The sequence below is a fragment of the Marmota monax genome, unplaced genomic scaffold (genome assembly GCF_021218885.2).
Source record: "Marmota monax isolate L192 unplaced genomic scaffold, Marmota_monax_Labrador192_F-V1.1 WCK01_AAM20220418_F8-fsc00108, whole genome shotgun sequence".
Classification (NCBI taxonomy): Eukaryota; Metazoa; Chordata; class Mammalia; order Rodentia; family Sciuridae; genus Marmota; species Marmota monax.
In genome coordinates, this window is record NW_026694593.1 from 3,027,758 (window position 1) to 3,045,923 (window position 18,166).

At 47.5% G+C, this 18,166-nt stretch overlaps 2 protein-coding genes and 1 long non-coding RNA gene across 6 annotated transcripts; 1 reads left to right on the forward strand and 2 right to left on the reverse strand.

The window, feature by feature from the left end:
• Nucleotides 1-3,043: 3,043 nt before the first annotated feature.
• Nucleotides 3,044-12,849, reverse strand: Chtop (chromatin target of PRMT1). Of its 4 annotated transcripts, XM_058571959.1 has the most exons (7): nucleotides 12,547-12,843; nucleotides 11,262-11,343; nucleotides 9,785-9,938; nucleotides 9,010-9,093; nucleotides 7,017-7,203; nucleotides 6,095-6,232; nucleotides 3,044-4,247 (listed from the first exon to the last, which is right to left on the reverse strand). In XM_058571959.1, exons 2-7 carry the CDS (start codon nucleotides 11,324-11,326, stop codon nucleotides 4,042-4,044), a joined length of 834 nt encoding a protein of 277 aa, XP_058427942.1. In that variant the 5' UTR covers nucleotides 11,327-11,343; nucleotides 12,547-12,843; the 3' UTR covers nucleotides 3,044-4,041. The 4 variants fall into 4 exon arrangements, with proteins under 4 accessions (XP_058427942.1, XP_046277484.1, XP_046277483.1 ...); XM_046421528.2 differs by lacking the exon at nucleotides 9,010-9,093 and having other exon boundaries at nucleotides 7,017-7,200; nucleotides 12,547-12,841; XM_046421527.2 differs by lacking the exon at nucleotides 9,010-9,093 and having other exon boundaries at nucleotides 12,547-12,841.
• A 146-nt stretch (nucleotides 12,850-12,995) lies between these two features.
• Nucleotides 12,996-14,999, forward strand: LOC124077297 (uncharacterized). The gene is made up of 3 exons (XR_009224659.1): nucleotides 12,996-13,237; nucleotides 13,834-13,881; nucleotides 13,990-14,999. It is a non-coding gene; the product is annotated as an uncharacterized LOC124077297 (long non-coding RNA).
• On the reverse strand, nucleotides 14,013-18,107 carry S100a1 (S100 calcium binding protein A1). Its single transcript, XM_046421532.2, has 3 exons — nucleotides 17,956-18,107; nucleotides 15,865-16,018; nucleotides 14,013-14,350 (listed from the first exon to the last, which is right to left on the reverse strand). The coding sequence occupies exons 2-3, from the start codon at nucleotides 16,003-16,005 to the stop codon at nucleotides 14,207-14,209; spliced, it is 285 nt and encodes a 94-aa protein (XP_046277488.1). The 5' UTR covers nucleotides 16,006-16,018; nucleotides 17,956-18,107; the 3' UTR covers nucleotides 14,013-14,206.
• Nucleotides 18,108-18,166: the final 59 nt, after the last annotated feature.

Here is an 18,166-nt window from a genome sequence, read left to right on the forward strand (position 1 = left end):
TGAAATTTTGGAAGGATGTGCTTTCAGTTAAAATCCAAAGGAGGGCTGGGGCTGGGGCCCCGAGGTAGAGCGCTTGCCTAGCATGTGTGAGGCCCTGGGCTTGAGCCTCAGCACCACATAAAAATAAAAAGGTATTGTGTCCACCTACAACTAAAAAAAAAAAAAAAAAAATCCAAAGGAGAGCCAGGCACTGCAGCACATGCCTGTCACCCTAGGGACTCAGGAGGCTGAGGCAGGAGACCCCAAGTTCAAGACCAGCCTTGGCAACTTAGTGAGACCCTGTCTCTTAAAATTTGAAAAAAAAAAAAAGGTCTGGGTACCAAACGGACTTTAAATCAACATACTATAGTAACACAGCTACATCAATTCACAGTAGCTAAGCTATGGAACCAACCCAGGGGCCCTCAACAGATGAATGGAGAATATGTGGTGTATAGATACACAATGGAATATTACCCAGGCATAAAGAATGAAATTATGGCATTTGCTGGTAAATGGATGGAATTGAAGACTATCATGCTAAGTGAAATAAGCCAATCCCCCAAACCAAAGGCAAAATGTTCTAATATGTGGATGCTAACATGCAATAAGATGGGGGGATAACAGAAGTTCATCGTATTAAACAAAGGAGAATAAAGGGAAGGGAGAAAAGATGGGAATAGAAGAGTAAAAAAGAATCTGACATAACATTCCTATGTTCATGTCTGAACACACGACCAGTGTAAACCCACAACTCCACAATGACAAGAATGGTAAGTTATACTCCACGTACGAAGAATGTCAAAGTATACTTTACTGTCATGTATCATATCTAAAGAGAAAAATAGACATCTTCAACTAAAAAAAAAAAAAAAAAGGACAAAAATAGGGGTGGGGATACAGTCCAATGGTCAAGTGCCCCTGGGTTCAATTCCCAGTACAGGAAAACAAAAACCCAAAGGAGAGATTCAGGACATTTGGGGGAACCCCTTTCACCCAAGACTCTTCCTTTTAGAATTTTTGCTGTGTCCCCTTCTTGCCCCCGGGTGTTTTTTCTTGAGCTGATAATAGCCTTACAGCGAGGGTACATAAATTAATGTAATATGTCCAACCTATGTGTAAAGTGAATACCCTAGGGGGTCTCCTGCAGGCCTCAGCTGTCAGTCTCGGGCCCTGACCCAACACAGGCTCACAATGGGGCTGCTGCCCTTGTGGGTCCCAGAGCCATCTCAGACCTCTCTCCACCTCTGGGTGTCATTCTTACCTGCTACAGATTTCCTCTCATCTTTCCCTCTTGCTCCTGAGCCACACGTCAGGGCCCCCAGCAGGCCTGGTGGGGTCTGCAGCCTGGGTGTGGAAGAGGTCCGAAAGCCCACTCAGGAAGGAGTGGAAGCCTCCACCCCTTTCCCTGCTGGGTCCACACTGCCACCCGTAGTGAACAGGGTGCAGTCAGGTGGCACCTGGACCATTCTCTCAATGGCATTTCCAGTTAAAACCTTAATAAAGAAGTCTGGACCGTAGAGATCCCTTGTAAGAGGTTAAAGGGTGGTTTTGGGGAAAGGTCGAGAAATCAAGAGGTCAAGTGTCTGTCAATGAAATTTGGGGAAGAAGAGAACAAGAGGTGAGTCCCTAGAGGACCCCAGGAAAATGGCGCTCGGGCCCTTTTGCCCTTCCCATGCTCATTGGACAATCAATGAGAGGTGGGCCTGCAGTGGTACCAGGGGTAGCACCAGGCCAGGCCCCCTTCAGGTTCTGGTCTCTTTGGACCCCTTGCTTCCCTCCAAGGCCTGCCCCACTTCCAGAGGCTCTGTGGGCTGCATTCCTGGGGGGCCTAAAAAGGCCATAGGAAGCCTGAGACACTGCCATTAAGACTTTAGGCAGTGTCAAGTGGGTAGCTGGGACCTTGCCCCGCTGTCATCTCACTAGAGTTCTAGGAATCATCCTGTGTGCTCTGCTTATTAAAACCACCCAAATTACAAAGGCCAAGCGCTTCAGTAATCAGGCTCCAGGACAACCACACACTGAGACCTCTCCTACCCTGGACACCCACTGCTCCTCCCCCTAGTTCACGTACAAACACCCGACCAGTGTAACCCCATGACCACAAGAATGGTAAGTTATACTCCGTGTATGCAGAACGTCAAAGTACTCTGTTATAAGCTGTCTCCTCGTTCTATGAACTGGGAATATCATCCCCCCTTGTCTTTACATTTTCCATGTTCCCAATGTTCTTCTATGAAACAATGCCTTGCTGGCCTCAAAGCCTTCAGTAGATGGCAGCCAAGTGGGTGAAAGCAGCCAGGCATACCCATCCTACTCTTCCTGCGGCACTTACCTTGGACTGAGGATGGCAGTGGGGACAGGCCCCAGGACAATTAGATAACTGCAATGAACAGCCGGTGAGGCTGGAGAGCCCAAAGCTCCTAGGGCAGAGCTTCCAGTGCCTCTCCCTGGGGGAGGAATTCCTTTGAGTTAAGAGGCCCAGAAAAATGGGACCTGGGCTACAGTGGCCACCTCTTTGCTAAGGCCTTCAATTAAGCATCAGCCTCCTCTACGGGGAGGGGGACCCCAACATCCAGCTCTTCTTGCTGCTTGTGCTTCTGCACTAGAAAAGATGAAGGAGCCAAGCTAGGGGATTTAGCTTTGCCTAGTCACTATTCAATTTCTCTGGGTTCCTCGGATGTCCCATCTCAAAACAGGTAAGAATCCAAGTTCAGGTTGTCATGACCAAAATATCCCTCCAGGATCCTAATGTGTAGGATGCCACACAGCAGCTCAATCAATGGCAAGGGGCTTATTGTGGGTGGCCAAACAGCAAGGCAAATTATGTTAGGGTCCAAGGACTATCTCCATTTAGGTTCCCATAGCCAGTTCATTACTTTATAAGTGGATCGAAGGAGGGCAAAAACTTTCACCCTCTGCCTCAAAGTCACCCTCACCTCCCCCACAACCAAGAATTTTAATACGACCAGGAACGATTCTCAACTACACAAGGGGTACATTAAGATAACATTAAAAGAGCTACAGCACCTCAGGAGCCCAACAAAGAGAGAGAGAGTCCTGGTTGGATTTGAGAGAACAATTTGTTATAATGAACCAGAAATACAAGATTCCACTGAAACTGGGAACAGTTGACAGAATATGGTTGAACTTAAACCTTCAAGAGAAAGAGGAGGATCAAATAAAGCCAACAATGGAGAAGCCCAACAGTGGCCTGGGACAAACATGATAACTGCATTCTGGCACGGGCAGCTCCTGATCCTTTCCAGTGGTGGTCTCCCTACTGCCCCATTCCTCTCCCTGTGCTGTGTGAGTCAAACCAAAGGGCTTCTTCCTCTCGATTGCAGGTGTAAGGCAGCCCATCCCTCTGGATATGATACAAAGCCACCAAGAGGCAAGCTCAAAAATCTCATCTGAGGGTAGAAAATACACGTATCCAATCCAGCATGCTGGTCATCAATGATGTGGTATCCACGCACCTGGTAGCAACTTCAGTCAAAGCAGATACCATGGTAACCTGTTATGTGTCCCTATAGCAATGTCAATGTTCCCAATTTACTACATCATTAACAATGCAGCAAAACGTTATTTTTCAGCTCCAGATTTTCTTAACACTTCTAAGAGGCTATTAAATAGGATGTACAACAGAATTCTATCTCAGAAACCAAGGCATCAAGGAGGAAAACTGGCTCTTTCTGGAACTTTTTGTGGGGGCACAGAGAATGTCAGTGTATGATATAGGTGAAGGGAGGCAGAGGTAGGCAAAGTGTTCTACCCACAAGGCCAACACATTCATCTTCAAAGTCTGGGTGAAGGGAAGAGGAAAACAAAAAAAACAAAAAAACCCCAACTAAATCAAAGGAAAAAAAGAGTTTCATACAACACAGTATCAAAAAGTAAAAGGAACACACTAAATGCACAAACTGGTGACAGGTGAGTCCACAGCCTATTGAGATAGGTCCTTCCAGCATCAATCAGTTTCTTCTCATCTGTTATCTCAAGGTTATTTACAGATGTGGTGACTTAACAAGAGTCTCTCACAGAAGGACAGGCAGGCAGGCTTCAATCGTTGGTTTCTGGATCTGTCTGTGCCATGTAGGCATCCAACTCGGCATCCAGGTGTCCTTTAGTTTTCGACATGTACGCATCCAACTGGTTGTCCAGCTGCTCCTTGGTCAATACAGGGCGAGTGAGGGCACCTCTTCCCCTTCCACGGCCTCGGCCTCGGCCTCCAAAACCCCCTCTTCCCCGACCTATCATGCCCCGACCTGGCCCAAGGAGGGGAAGAAAAAAAGACAGTTACAAGTAGGTTTAATGGGAGCTACGTAAATGCCCCTTAGAGCAGTGGGGCCTAGCTGAGAAAGCTGAAGGGCAGGGCAGAGAGGAGGAGAAATCTGGAGAAACAAGAAACACACTGGATAGAAAGCAACACATGGAAAGCACATATAATGAATCCCTTATTACATGCTCCTCTCTAAATACTATCTAAAATTTTTTAAATCAACAAATGGAAAATAATCGGCTAATAAACAGATTATCTCTTCTAAGAAAGAAATTCCCTAATGTTTGAGACCCCCCTCTAAATTCATAATTAAAATACATAATAGATAATTGAATTTAGTAACAGGGAGGTAGTAAAAAGGGCACAGAGAATCAGGGATGCGAAGGCAGACATTCAAATTAAGCTTTAGTTGATACCCTCTGGAAAGTTCTCTCCTTAATTTTATTAAGGCTAATGAACTGACTCCATGTGTCAGTTTATTGAGGGTTTCTCTTTGACACAGACAATGTGATTAGAAAAACATGCTGAGTACCAGCCTCTTTATCTCTGATTCTAGGCACCTCACGACAAGGTGGTTATCTGAGAGGTAGTTTCAATTCACTTAACAAAATACACCCAGCTTTCTGAAGAGTCATTTTAATCTTCCTACCCATGTGATCTCTCAAAAATCAAGTTGAGATAATTTGAAAACAACCTATTTCATCCTGAAACCAAACTACCTTGCATTTCACTAAAAAAAAAAAAAAAAAAAAAAAAAACAAAAAACAACAACAAAAAACCCCCAAAAAACCCACATAGTATATAATGAAAGAGAAAAAAATAGCCCTTGGCTATCTAATGCCCTTTCCCAGTTAATATCTTCTTTGGCAATGTCCGGGTTATAAATTGTGAAGACCCACAACACACTTTAAAGGAATGAAGCAAATACACACAGGGGCTGTTCCGCTTGAACAGACAGTGGTGGGAGTTTCTCACTAAATTCTAAGTCAGAAAGCCCCCATGAGATTTGGCAAAAACACCACCACCAATCCCCCCCAATATGGGTTATGAGATGAAAAGACAAATATCAAGACCTCAAAGGTAAGATTATCAGCAAAAGCCAGTTAGTTAACTGACAGTAATATCATTTAATTTCCTACCTTTATCAGAAAAACCTCTCTGGTTCCCCATAAGCAGAAACTTCACTTATTTCAGAGCCACTGCTCAGCGCCAAGTCCCACCCTCTTTGACTTTCACTCCCCATGCTGGGGATGGAACCCAGGGCCTCATGGTGCTAAGCATGAGCTCTACCACTGACCTATATTCCCAGCCTCTTACTACCTTCTTTCTGTTCACATTTTTTGTGTTTGTTTGTGTAGGGTAGTGGGGATTGAAGCCAGGGGCCATACCCCCAGGCTGCCTCCTCTATTCTTCATCACTTGATCTTAGCCAAAAGGCCAAGAAGCGATGCCTCCTCTATTCTTATCTGAGTTAATGTGAGGTTTTAAGCTAGAAGATGGGCATGTGGTAGTGATGGGGCAGAAATAGTAAAAGACAAAATTCCAAACTAACCACTTTGTTATTTAAAATTTTTAAAATTTAAATCTGTAAGAACCTAGGGGAACACTGCATAATATCTGGTTCTGTAATATGTACCTGACTGGCTCTTAGAAAAATTATGACAGACTTTCAATCTACCAGCATGTGAATTTAGGAAATAAGCCAGTTTCAAAAAACAAAACAAGACAAACAAACAAGCCTGCCTGTGACTTGAAGCTGTGCAGAAAGGTGGCTCTGAGTTTTTAAAGGAAGGAAATAGGGGGAGCTACTCTCTGAAGTTGGTAGCTGACTAACCTCTACCACCGATTCCGCCACGACCCATAGCTCCACGCCCTAGGCCCCCTCTCCCAGGACCTCCACGACCTCGAACACCACCTCTTCTTAAGCCCATTCGGGGAGCTACGGCTCGTCCACCTCGGAGCAGGTTTTGACCTTGGAGAGGAGGCATACAATGTATATGCAGGTAAATCCAAGAGAAACAAAAGTAGATTCTAACCAAAGGAAGGCGGTGAGGGTTAAATTAAAGTAATTCAGTTAGTTCGTAAGCTGGGTAGGGCAAGCTGCACACTTGAGAGTGTGACCAGATTAAGTTGCTCATTATTTGTATCAGTTCAACATTTCTGACCACAAATCCATCTTGGGAAGTTGGGAGTTAATTAAGTACATACTTTTAACAAATTTAAAAACTATACAGGGAATAGAATAGCAGTGCCCAAATTACAAGATATAGGTTAAGTACTATTGGTCAACTTTTCCTCTCTTTCTTTCAGATGATTAACAGTGTTGTGCTAGCACCAGGAACAGACATGTTTAGTTTTGATATAGGCCGAAGACCCATACATTTCTTTATTTTTTTGGTGCTGGGGATTGAACCCATGGCCTCATATATATGCTAACATACATTTCTTAAACTTGACTTATTTCTACAACTTGAATGTGCTTTGATTCAAGCAGCAGCAGGGTGCTTTAAAATGAAATGGAGATGACATGAATTACCTGTTATGCAGGTCATAGCCTCTCACCATTGCACATTACCAGAAAAGGAATGGTATCAATAAAAGGCATGCAGCACTACTAAAAATGTGATTTCAAAAGTTATTAATTATATTAATACAAATTTAGTATTAAAGATGTTAAACAAATGTGTCCATAAGCAGCCCAAGAAAAAAGGAAAGGGGACAGGGCCCAACAGTTATCAGGTACACAAAGCACTGACCTCGGAGCGACATCCCGCCCCTAAGCAGGGTTCTGGTGGCACGTCCCCCACGTAGTCCTCCTCTGGATAAGCCTCTCTGGATTATGGGCAGACCTCGTCCTCCAATTGCTCCCCTGGCCAGGGCCCCTATGGGTCGGCCTAACCGTGCCTGGATGTTACTCTTACCCAGGCGCTGCTTTAAGCTCTTCTGGAAGAAAAGGTGTTGGAGGATTGAGATCAAAAAAGCAATTCAGTGAGAGGTGGCAATTCTAAGTGCAGAGAAAAGGAAGCAAGTGAGATGGCGGGAAATAACCTGCTGTGGGTATCATTAAGGATCCCAAATCAGAAACCTTTGTTCTCAGAACATGCTATAAAAGAATTCCAGAGCATAAACTCTAAGAAGCTTCAGTATGACCCCATGAAATTGGCATCACCACAAATCACCTCACTGATTTGGCTATAGAAGTCATATACCATCAGCTGGAACTTAGGTTTTAATAAGAACACTTGCTGTTTCTGAACCCCAGGTTGACAATGACATGACTTAATTCATACCTGCCCAGGAACTACTACTGTCTTCAAAGGCTTACTCAAACACCACAGGAAGTTCACCACACTCTGGGCACAATTTAAATTACAAGTTCATTTGAATTCTTTTGACTTAAGAACAAGATTGATTTTTCAGTCAAAGAGGCCAGTGTGCTCCATTTTTCCTTTGAGTATCTATCTCCAGACGGTCCACTTTTTACCTTAAGATGCAAATAAACACAAGAGTCAAACTTCCTTTCCTTAAATTTCTTAGAAATCCATAATTCCATATCTACACTTGCAAACAGCTCCCTTAAGCCAATATTATAACTTTTAATTCAAAATAAACAAAAATATATCTCCAGAGAGCCAGCCAAACTGTTAGAATTAACACAGGTGAACTTTAACCACAAAGGGGCACATATGAGGACAAGGACATACTACAGAGATACATTTTCAATAATCTGTTCTCAAAAAAATAAATCCTTGAGGATCACATCTTAAAAAATTCTTCAAAAGAAATTTCATCAATGTAGCTTTGAACACACAACCAAGGCCTATTTTTCTACAACATGAATGTAAATGAAGTTTATGCACACTCAGGTTCAACCCACAAATAACTTGTCCCCCTCTGGCCAATAGTAGCCCTCTTGTGCTGTGAGGCATAACTTCCTAGGCACAAGATAAAGATAACAAGCCGCTTCTGATCAGTAGAGAAAGACATCTAGCACAGGAGGTGCAACCAACTTTAAGGGACTGTCCTCACTCTTCTACTTAGCACACAATTATTTTGTTTTTGTAGTGCTAGGGGTCAAATCCATACCCTTACACATGCTCTACCACTGAGCTACACTCAGAGCCCCAGCACACAATCATGAGGTCAAGACTATATTCTGTAAGTGCCTCATGTTCAGTTTTCCTGAATATATCGATTCTCCCGAGTTCTATGCTTCAATGAAGAACTACACAGTGCCTAGAGTTCTCCTCCTATCCCCATCCCTAGCTGCTACCAATCTTGGCTTCTAACATTGATAGGACACTTAAGGATGTCCACTATACCACTGGTTTCCACTCTAAAGCTGCTATTTGAGACAGCCACTGGACACATGTGGCTATTGAAGCTCCTCCACAGCACTAGCTACATTTAAAGTTCTGAATAGCCGTATGTGGCTAGTGGTTACTGTACTGGACAGCGCAGAGCATTTCCATCATCACAGAAGCGTCTGACAGTGTTGCTCTGGAGGTTACTTCTCGCACAGCCTATACTGAAAGCTTCATGCTGAAAGGTCCTTTGTTGGTGCCTTTTGCTTCTGGCTTTCCCGAGTCAGAGATGGATCCAGTCCTACAAGGCTTAAGGTAACTGAAGCAGAAAGCCTTGTTTATTTTTGGTCAGTGAGCCAGTGGTTCAGAATAAGGGTGGGAGGGTGTTATATTTAACTGCTGAATTTATGCACAGCCATGCAGTGCTACCAGTTAAAGTCCTTACAGTTGCATGGCATCGCCCTCCGGACGCCCAGCCACAGCTTGGACATATCCTTCCACAGCCAATGTCCGGACTTGCATATAAAGTCTATGAATAATAAAGAGCAGGTTTTATTTCAGGTCTGAATAGATTTATCTCTTACTGGAAATTTGAAAGAGAACCTCACTAATTCTTAAGTTAGCTACTCAGAACTCTTGCTCTAATGTACTGATAAAACTTCAGGTGCTGTGGAAACAAAAGTCACTATACTTTTTGTATATTTTAGCACTGAAAACTTTTGACTAAGGCCAAATTCCCTGTATAGGGAAGAATAAAATTATTTCCCTAGGATATAGATCACTTAACAGGAAGTAAAGGATATTTTGAAGATCATCTAAACACAAATAGTTTCTTTCCTTCTCTTTTTTTGGGCAGTGCTGGGGATCAAATCCATGGCCTTGCACATGGTAGGCAAGTGCTCTTCTTTTGAGCTATACCCCAACCTGAAACAAAGGTTCTTTGTATCAAAAAAAATCCATTAAATCCACTTTTAGGGTAAAGGACCAAACGTAAGAGATTAATAGTCACTGATAACACAAACAGGCCACACAGATGGCAAACTCCCTAAAACAGAAATAATAAAACATTATTTATCAGTACCTGCCAAAATTGGAATTCTCTGAACTTCCCTTTCATAGAAGCTTCAGGTTTGGCCCTGAGCCTCTGTCATCATCCATGGCACTCAGCGGACTGACACAGACCACCAGCTGCTTCAGAGCATTAAGACACATTCTCTCACCTGCTTAAGTTTTAATGCTGCCTGGACAGAGGGTCTATTCTCCATCTGCTGGGCCAGTCTTCTGTTTCTGGCACTGGCTAGCTGCTGTTGTTGCTGCATCGAAGCTCGAATATTCACTGGCATCGGCTGTTTGTTCTTCAGCATATTAGTAAAGCTTCAAGGTCGAACAAAATGGATGTTTAAATAAAAGCTTTATTACAAAACATTTATTGGCATTTTCATGGCTTGCTAGACCAGGAGCTCCAGATCCCACGAACTTTTAAGTAAAGTGGTACGTTTAGATCAAGGCTGATGTGGGTTAAAGACTCCTCTGTTTCCACAAAACTTGCAAGAATCAGAAACTTAGAAATGCAGCTAAGTGCAGCACAATCAAAAGTGATAACAAGGGCTCAGGTAACAGCTCTTAAGAGAGGTGGAAAGTATGAAAAACACGCAATAAGCAGATATGATGACAAGAGACAGAAGATGTAGTTTCAAAGACAAACAAAGAAAGCCTAAACTTTGGGAACTCAAGGGTTCAGTTTAAGGGCAAATACGAGGAAGGCCTAGAGCATCTTCAAAGCCAGGGAAATCATACATCCACATAAATTTTAGGAGTGTATCAATTTATAAATACATGTTGCTTAGGAACATGTGAATATAAGTAATTAATGTTCTACATCCTCAGAGATAAGAAGTATATATGCTTCAGAAGAAGCAAAAATAGACATTTTAACATCAACTTGATAAAGATTACTGGCCAAATATACTGAATGAACAAAGCTCTCAGATAGAAACTGCCTTTAAATACCTTTTCTCAGTTTCAAAGGATCATTTTTTCCAATTCCAAGTGAGTACTTTTGAGAAATATTAGTTTAATCATTTAAGAGCCTGTGAAAATATTTCTCTATTATATCTGACATGGTTAAGCTTAATGGAATGAGACAGAAGAACACTTAACTGTTAAAAGAATCCAAAACAAAAACAAACTAAAAAGCAGAATGGAAAGAAAGTGAAATGGAGCAAAGCAAGTGCCTCTTACAAGGCCCAGGAATGGCATTCGAGGGCCTTTGGACATATTCATGGCTTGCTACCTGCCTCTTACAGGCCAGACACAACACTGCTGGCCTTGGACTGGGCAGCAAGCCTTTTGCAGCCAGGGTATATCATGCTACCGTGCTGCACCACCCCTGTATCAATGCAAAAAAAAAAAAAAAAAAAGGAAAAAAATTGAAGAAAAGAGAGGGCGCGAGGAGTCTTTTTAAAATACATCCCACCAGATAAATATTTCAGACAGCTTAACATAAAAATCTACTGTTATGGGGTTTTGAAACAACCGCCCAATTGGTTTTGTGTACCACATTAAGATGCAACTAAGAACAGAGGTCTGTAGCCTTCTGTTGGTATTTAGCTTACAACGTTTTTGTGCATTGGACCCCAGGGCCATTTAAGTAATGTTTTCTTAGGAAGGAGCTGAAGTTGCTGTTGGCTGCCTCACCGCTCATTTAGAGACATCTTGGTGGTGCTTTTTAGCACAACTTTCGGCGCTGATTGTGCAGCCATCTTCAAATCCCGAGAATCTACAAAGGATGACATGCAGAATGAAGAAATCAGAATAATGGCCACTTTATTTCTAAAAGGTACAAGTCCAAAACAATGAATGAAAAGGTCTATGTCACTGATTATTGAAAATCAAAACTCATTATAGGAGTTTATGAGTGTTGTCTCAAATTATTAAAAATTTTAAGGCCAAGGACAGCAAACATCTGCCAAAATTGTTTAAGAGTCTGGCTTTTAGCCTGACACTGTGGTACATGCCTATAATCCCAGCCACCTCGGAGCCTGGAGGCAGGAGAATGACAAAAATTAAGCAACTCAGACCCTGTCTCAAAACAAAAGGCTGGGGACATAGGTCAGTGGTAAAGTGCCCCTGGGTTCAATCTTCAATTAAAAAAAAAGAAAAAAAAAATCTGGCTTTTAATACAGAGAACCTTTTTCAACCTTGGCTGCAAAAGACTTGGCTAAGAAACGTTTAAAAATACAGATGCCAGGGGTCCAGACCAGTCTCTGGTGGCAGGGGCAGAGGCCAGGGATCAGCAATTAGTGGGAAATAAGCAGCCTAATGGGCAAAGTTGAGACCCACTGATCCAGGGAAGACACACGGGCATGCCCAGTTTCAGGGGCCTTGGCAAGGGATTAGGGATTTATGGGATTGAGTGGGAGAGGTTTCCTAAATGAGCATTCATATGGGAGTCAGCTCTCCAGAGCCCTCTCAGACTTTAACCCTAAAGCCGCCACGAGGTCCACCAGTCCTCGTTTAAATCCCTACCACTGCCCGGCGCGGTGGCGCACGCCTGTAATCCCAGCGGCTCGGGAGGCTGAGGCAGGAGGATCGCGAGTTCAAAGCCAGCCTCAGCAAAATCGAGATGCTAAGCAACTCAGGGAGACCCTGTCTCTAAATAAATGCAAAACAGGCAGGGACGTGACTCAGTGGTTAAGCACCCTGAGTTCAATCCCTGGCACCCCTTTCCCCCAGTAAACCCCCACCGTCCCCAGCGCCGCCGAGGCCGGCCCGCCTCCGCCACCACCTGGGCCCCGCCCCGTCTCGGGCTCCGCCCCCTCCCCGTAGGCCTCCCCGCCAACGCTGCCTCGGCGCCCACAGCCGGCCTCCCCGCCAACGCTGCCTCGGCGCCCACAGCCGGCCTCCCTAGCCGCTGGGCCGTCCGCCGCCGTCCGCCACCCTCCCCCTCCACCACCCCTCCCCTCCTCCCACCGAAACGCACCAAAGGAAACGGACGCCAGCGCTCCTCCCGGGGCTGCCACCACGGCTGCGGCGGGCGGCCGGGGACCGGCCGAACCTGGGTTGACGGCGGAGGGGCTCGGGTACACTAGGTGGGCGGTTGGTTAAATAAGTAAGCGGTAGAATGCGCGGTTCGTTGGTTTAGGTTGACTACCTAGCCGGCCAATCCGCCTGGTCGCCCGGCCTGCCCTTCTCTGCCTTTCGTCTGTGCCTCCACAGCTGCCGCCGCCAACTCCTGCTCGGTGTCCAAAACAAAATGGCTGCCACGCTCAGTGCGGAGTAGGACCGGATAAAATGGCGTCTGCGCACTTACGTCAGGCGTTTAGATGCGCACGCAGCTAGGGGCGGGGCTGATGCACTACGCCTGCGCGGGAGTCGGAGGAGCGCTGCGGTGGAGGAGGGGCTATGGTGCTCCGCCCATAGGGGGTGTGGTCTAGTGGGCGGGGCAGGTGGGAGCTTCGCTTTCCGGCTGGGCTGCACTGTACTTGGAGGGGTGGTGGGTTCTGGTCCAGGTGAAAAGCGCGCATATTCCCTGAAGCCCTTCTCTTGCCCCTAAGAAAGCGTGTCTAAAGGCCTGTGTGTGGGGCTCGCCTGGGTCTCTTCCGGACCGTCGAGCCCAGCTCACTGGCTTCGGCTCCTGTCTCATCCTGTTCCCAGTTCACAGCTCACCGATTGTGAGTGGCATGGACCTGAGCCAGGGCCCGGGAGGCTAGTGCTGGGAGCCCTCCTCTAGCTAACCAGCGCCCGTAGCCCTCCCTGTTTTCAGCTCCACTCCTTCCCCTTCCCAACTTGGCCTGAATATGGTCTGATCCTTCTTTTGGGGTAAACCTTCCATGTCTTTCTCCCAAACTACCATCCATGTGGAATTTTAAAATGTAACCCAGAGTCTTCCGCATGCCAGGGAAGCACACGGCCCCAGAGCAATGTCCCCAGCCCTCCGTATGGATTTTGATGCAGACCTGTAAAGGGATTTTTCTTAAGGCTCAATACACAAAGTGCTTAAATGTTTCAGGGATGAATGAATGAACATCTTCAGCACTTTCTTCTGCCCCATGTAACTTTGGGACCCTTTGTTTTTCCTGGCACTTAGTTTGTGTGGGTGTGTTTAATGGTCCTGCACCCTTGCTAGACTTTATTCTGATGAGGTAAGGAGAGTTTTATTTTGCTCACTGGTGTGTCCCCAGTTCCCACACAATGTTTAGCACGTGGTAGGACCTCAGTAAAGGTTGGTTGAAGGTTGAAAGGAGCTTTTTTCCTTCTGGTTTTGTAGTTGAGAAGCTGATGTCTCTTCCAGCTGGAACCTTGGACCCCTACATTTGTAAGTCTTGAGCGTTCTTCAGGTAGGAAGATGATGTGCACAGGGAACTCTTTCCAAAAATCGGGGGAGTTGGGAGTAATCAACTCTCATTTCTCCACCCACTTCCAGACCCCAGAGGAGACAGACATTGATGGCTGCTGAGAGCGGAGCCTTTAATGAAAGATTAGTTGCAGGCCTGGACTGCTACTCTTGCGCCCTTGGTGTGTATTGAGGGAGGTGGGCAATGGTGAGAATGTGGACAGGGATAAGTGGGGTGAGGTGAAAGCAGGTGAAGGGGCGGGCCCGGCAGGGGGAGGGGAAGGGCGCTGCCCACTGGGCTGTCTGCTCAACTGTTCTCCCAGAAGAAGTTGTTACAGGCCACTGTGAGAGCAGCCACCAGCACCACATACTCCTGGAAGTCCACCTCCCCGTCTCCATTCTCATCGAGCTCCTTCATCACCTTGTCCACAGCATCTGCATCCTTCTGGGCCTGTGGAGGAAGAAGAGGGAGAGGAGGTGTGCATCACTGAGTCGGGGCAGGAGGTGGTCGAGGAGAGCAAGGCAGACGTGAGCAAGAGGTCAGACAGCCTCTAATCATGGGACCTTCTGCTTTCCACCCAAGAAGGCTCATGGGCTCCTGTTGCCTTCAGAAGAAACGCCTTAACTGGAAGAGTTAATGATAACGTCAATCACCATAAGCTAATTGTCTACAGTGTGACAAGCACTACACTAGGAGCCTTCCAGGCACTGTCTAGTTTAATTCTAATATAAGCAGTATGGGGTTCTTTTTATTAATTCCATTCTGAAGAAGAAACATGGATGATTTTTGTTAAATAAATGTGCCCAAAGTCACACAAAAAGCGGCAGGGCTGACATTAGGTGTGGTGATGCACACCTGTCATCCCAGCAGCTCAGGAGACTGAGGATCCCAAGTTTGAGGCCAGCCTCAGCAATTTAACAAGGCCCCTATACAACTTAGTGAGACCCTGTCTCAAAAAGTAAAAAGGGGGGCTGGGGATGTGGCTCAAGCGGTAGCGTGCTCGCCTGGCATGCGTGCGGCCCGGGTTCGATCCTCAGCACCACATACAAACAAAGATGTTGTGTCCGCCGATAACTGAAAAATAAATATTAAAATTCTCTCTCTCTCTTTAAAAAAAAAAAAGTAAAACGGGCTGGGGATGTGGCTCAGTGATTGAATGCTCCTGAGTTCAATCCTCAGTACCAAAAAGAAAAAGAAAAAGGTGGCAGGGCTGGTCTTAGTGACACATGCCCATAATCCCAGTGACTCAGGAGGCTGAGGCACGAGGATCACAAGTTTGAGGCCAGCCTCAGCAGCTTAGTGAGACCCTGTCCTAAAAAATAAAAAGGGCTGGGAGCGTTAACTCAGTGATAAAGCACCGTTGGGTTCAATGCCCAATACTGACGCGGGGGAAGAAAAAGGAAGTAGTAGGACCAAAATTTGAATGCAGAGCTGCCCGGTCTGCCATATCTGAGTGGCTTCTTCACTGTGTGCCCCCTGTTAACGTTTGCAGCCTGCTTCTCCACACTCTCCAGTCAAATGGAACTGCTGGGCGTGCTCCACATTGTCTTCTATGCTTGTGTTCATGCAGACACCCCCTAAAATGTCTTCATTGACCCCAGTCATCTTCCAGTGGAAGCCCCTGGCTCAACTGCCACTCTTCAAGGAACCGTCTTACTTCAGTCTGGCCACTAATCTCCCACTAACCCTTTCTGGCACCTTTGTTAAGGCTCTGTGTACTTCCTGGAGTTCGGGGTTTCCCTTCTAGACGGTGAACCTCATTGAGGAAACTGCACAAGACCTAGTGCTTCACAGGTAGGCAGTAAACCAGGGCATTTGGATTTGACACAGGGGAGCCTGGAAGACCCCCATGAGAGAGGAGGGGGTGGCTGGACTGAGCTGCGGGGGCGGGGAGGAATGGCAGGGAGGCGCCCCCAGTGCCCCACCTCTTGCCCACCCGCCCTCTCCTGGCACTCCATGCTCACATCCAGGAAGCCAGACAGCTCGGTCTGCAGCAGCTCCTTCAGTTCCTTCTTGCTCAGCTTGTACTTGTCCCCCTCCTTGCCTGAGTGGGCGTGGAACACGTTGATGAGGGTCTCCATGGCAGACTCCAGCTCAGAGCCCATCGCAGCAGTGCGCCTATTCCGTCCACACAGCACCCGGGTGAGCTGGGGACCAGGCCCGGGGCCTCCTCGGGCCTGGACCTGGTTCCACAGCCAAATAACCCTGAGGTGGGAGTCCTACTGCAGCTTATCTTTCGTTGAGATTTCACAGCGTGGGGGAAGGCCCAGCACAACTAACTGCAGACCTCTGTGTCCCTCAGTCTGAACCCTAGCCAAAGGGAGTCAGGGTTGGGCATGGAGAGCAAGCAGCCGGAACTGGGCTGGCTCCGGAGGCCTGCCGTGGGCGTCCGCAGTGGCTCCTGACTGCCTGGGCAGAGACGAGGGTGGGGCGGGCTGGGGTGGTCACAGGATAGGATGGCTTCTGCCGGCTCTATTTTTACCCTGGACCTTGTAGGCCTAGCACGACCAAGTTCTGCCAGTTCTGCCGTGGGGTGGTGGGCTGGCGTCCCTGTAGCCTTGACTCTGGGGCCCACTGCAGCAAGGACTGAGTCTGGCTCCCTTGGTGAGCCTGACAGAGGGTGGTAGCCTGAGTGGGTGGCCCAGAGCTTTTGGGGGGAACGGAGTCTGTTTCTGATTTTCCTGCCAGCAATTTGTAGAGGTCTTTTTTGGTCCTTCAAGCCCTCCTCTCTTCAACTTGTCATTTTGACCTCTCTGGGGTGTGCCTCCCAGTGCCTTCAGTTTAATTCCTCTCTGCAAAATTATGGCCTCCATCAGGTGGGTGGCAGGAAGGGAGAAAAGAATGTCTGAGCCCTGGAGAGGGGGAGGGAATCTGTAGACCTTGGTCCCTGGTTGCCTGGTTGATGTGGGTACAGTGGGAACAGGGAATGGGGCTGGTATGTGTTGGGGAGATAAAAACTGAGTGCATGAAGTCTTTTGAGTTCAAGGGGCTGGGCGAGAACAGGAGAAGAATGGAGGGGTCTGTTGAGGAGAGGAGACTGCCAAGCTGGGGAGCCTCTGTCCTTTGGCCCTGGGACAGTCAGGCCCTCCGCAGCCCCAAGGGGCAGCTCAGGTGTCTGGGATCAGGTATCCCCATCCTTCCCCAGGACTGGGGGAGTGGACAATGGGCTCTGATCAGATGACATCCCAGCTCTTCAATAAGGCCCTTGTGAGTGTCACCTGAACTCCGGACATGAGAAGCAATTGTCACAGAGACGTGGGGGTGACGGAACCCAAGACGGGGCTGATAGAGAGGATAAGGGGTGCTCGAGGGAGGGATGCTGGTGGCTCAGTTACCAGCCCTATCAGGAGGGACAGCTGGAGGTTGCCGCTAGCTCTCCAGCAGCCTGGGATTTTATGTGGGGGCAGTTCTGGGAGGACCTGGGTTGGGGAAATAGGAAAACTACAGAGGGAGGAATTGGGGAAAGAGGAGGGGGGTCTGGGCTGAGAAAAGAGGAAGACAAAGGGGACGTCTTGTGAAGGAAGAGTTGGGAGAGGGCTCAGAACCAAGAGTCCTCTCTTCCTGATAATCATGCGGCCCTTGCTCTGCTGCCCCCAGACCTCCCTGGGCCCGGCTCTTGGCAAGGCTAGCAGGGGTGGCAGAGACTGAGTCTGGAAGTGGGTAGGAACAGCTGTTCTCTTCTGTTCTTGTTACTCCATGGGAGGCAAGGCAAGGCTGTGTCCCTTCCCCAACAATGAGAGACTGAGGAGACTTGGCAGGGGACTCGTGGGCTCTGTGTGGGAGGGGCTGGTGGCCTGGAAGCTGGGTGATGGGCTCCCATTCACTGAGCTCCCAGCTCTAACTCTGACCCTTACTCACTCCCCCCCTTACCACCTTCCAAACCGTCTCCCCCAGATTCTGAGTTGCCCCTACCCTAATTCCTCCCAGGCCCTAAGTGCACCACGATGCAGAATGCCATCGTCACCCCTCCCCCGCTCTTGGGACCCCCTCTGAAGTCCCCTTTCCCCCAAGCTGGCCAGGCCAAGGACCTAGGCCAGGTTGGGCAGGATACTCACAGTTGGCCTGGGCCTGAGATGGGAGCGGGTTCTGCACAAATGGCCGAGGCTGCAAGTGTGGCTCCCGGGCTGTGTGAGAGACCTGTCTTTAGCAGTCCTTCCCCCGCTGCCCCCCCAGCGGCTCCACCCCTTCACAGACACCCAGTGGGGCAAGGGGCCAGGAGAGGACAGAGGCGCCCTCTGTCTCCTGGGCTGGAACAGGCTACCCTGT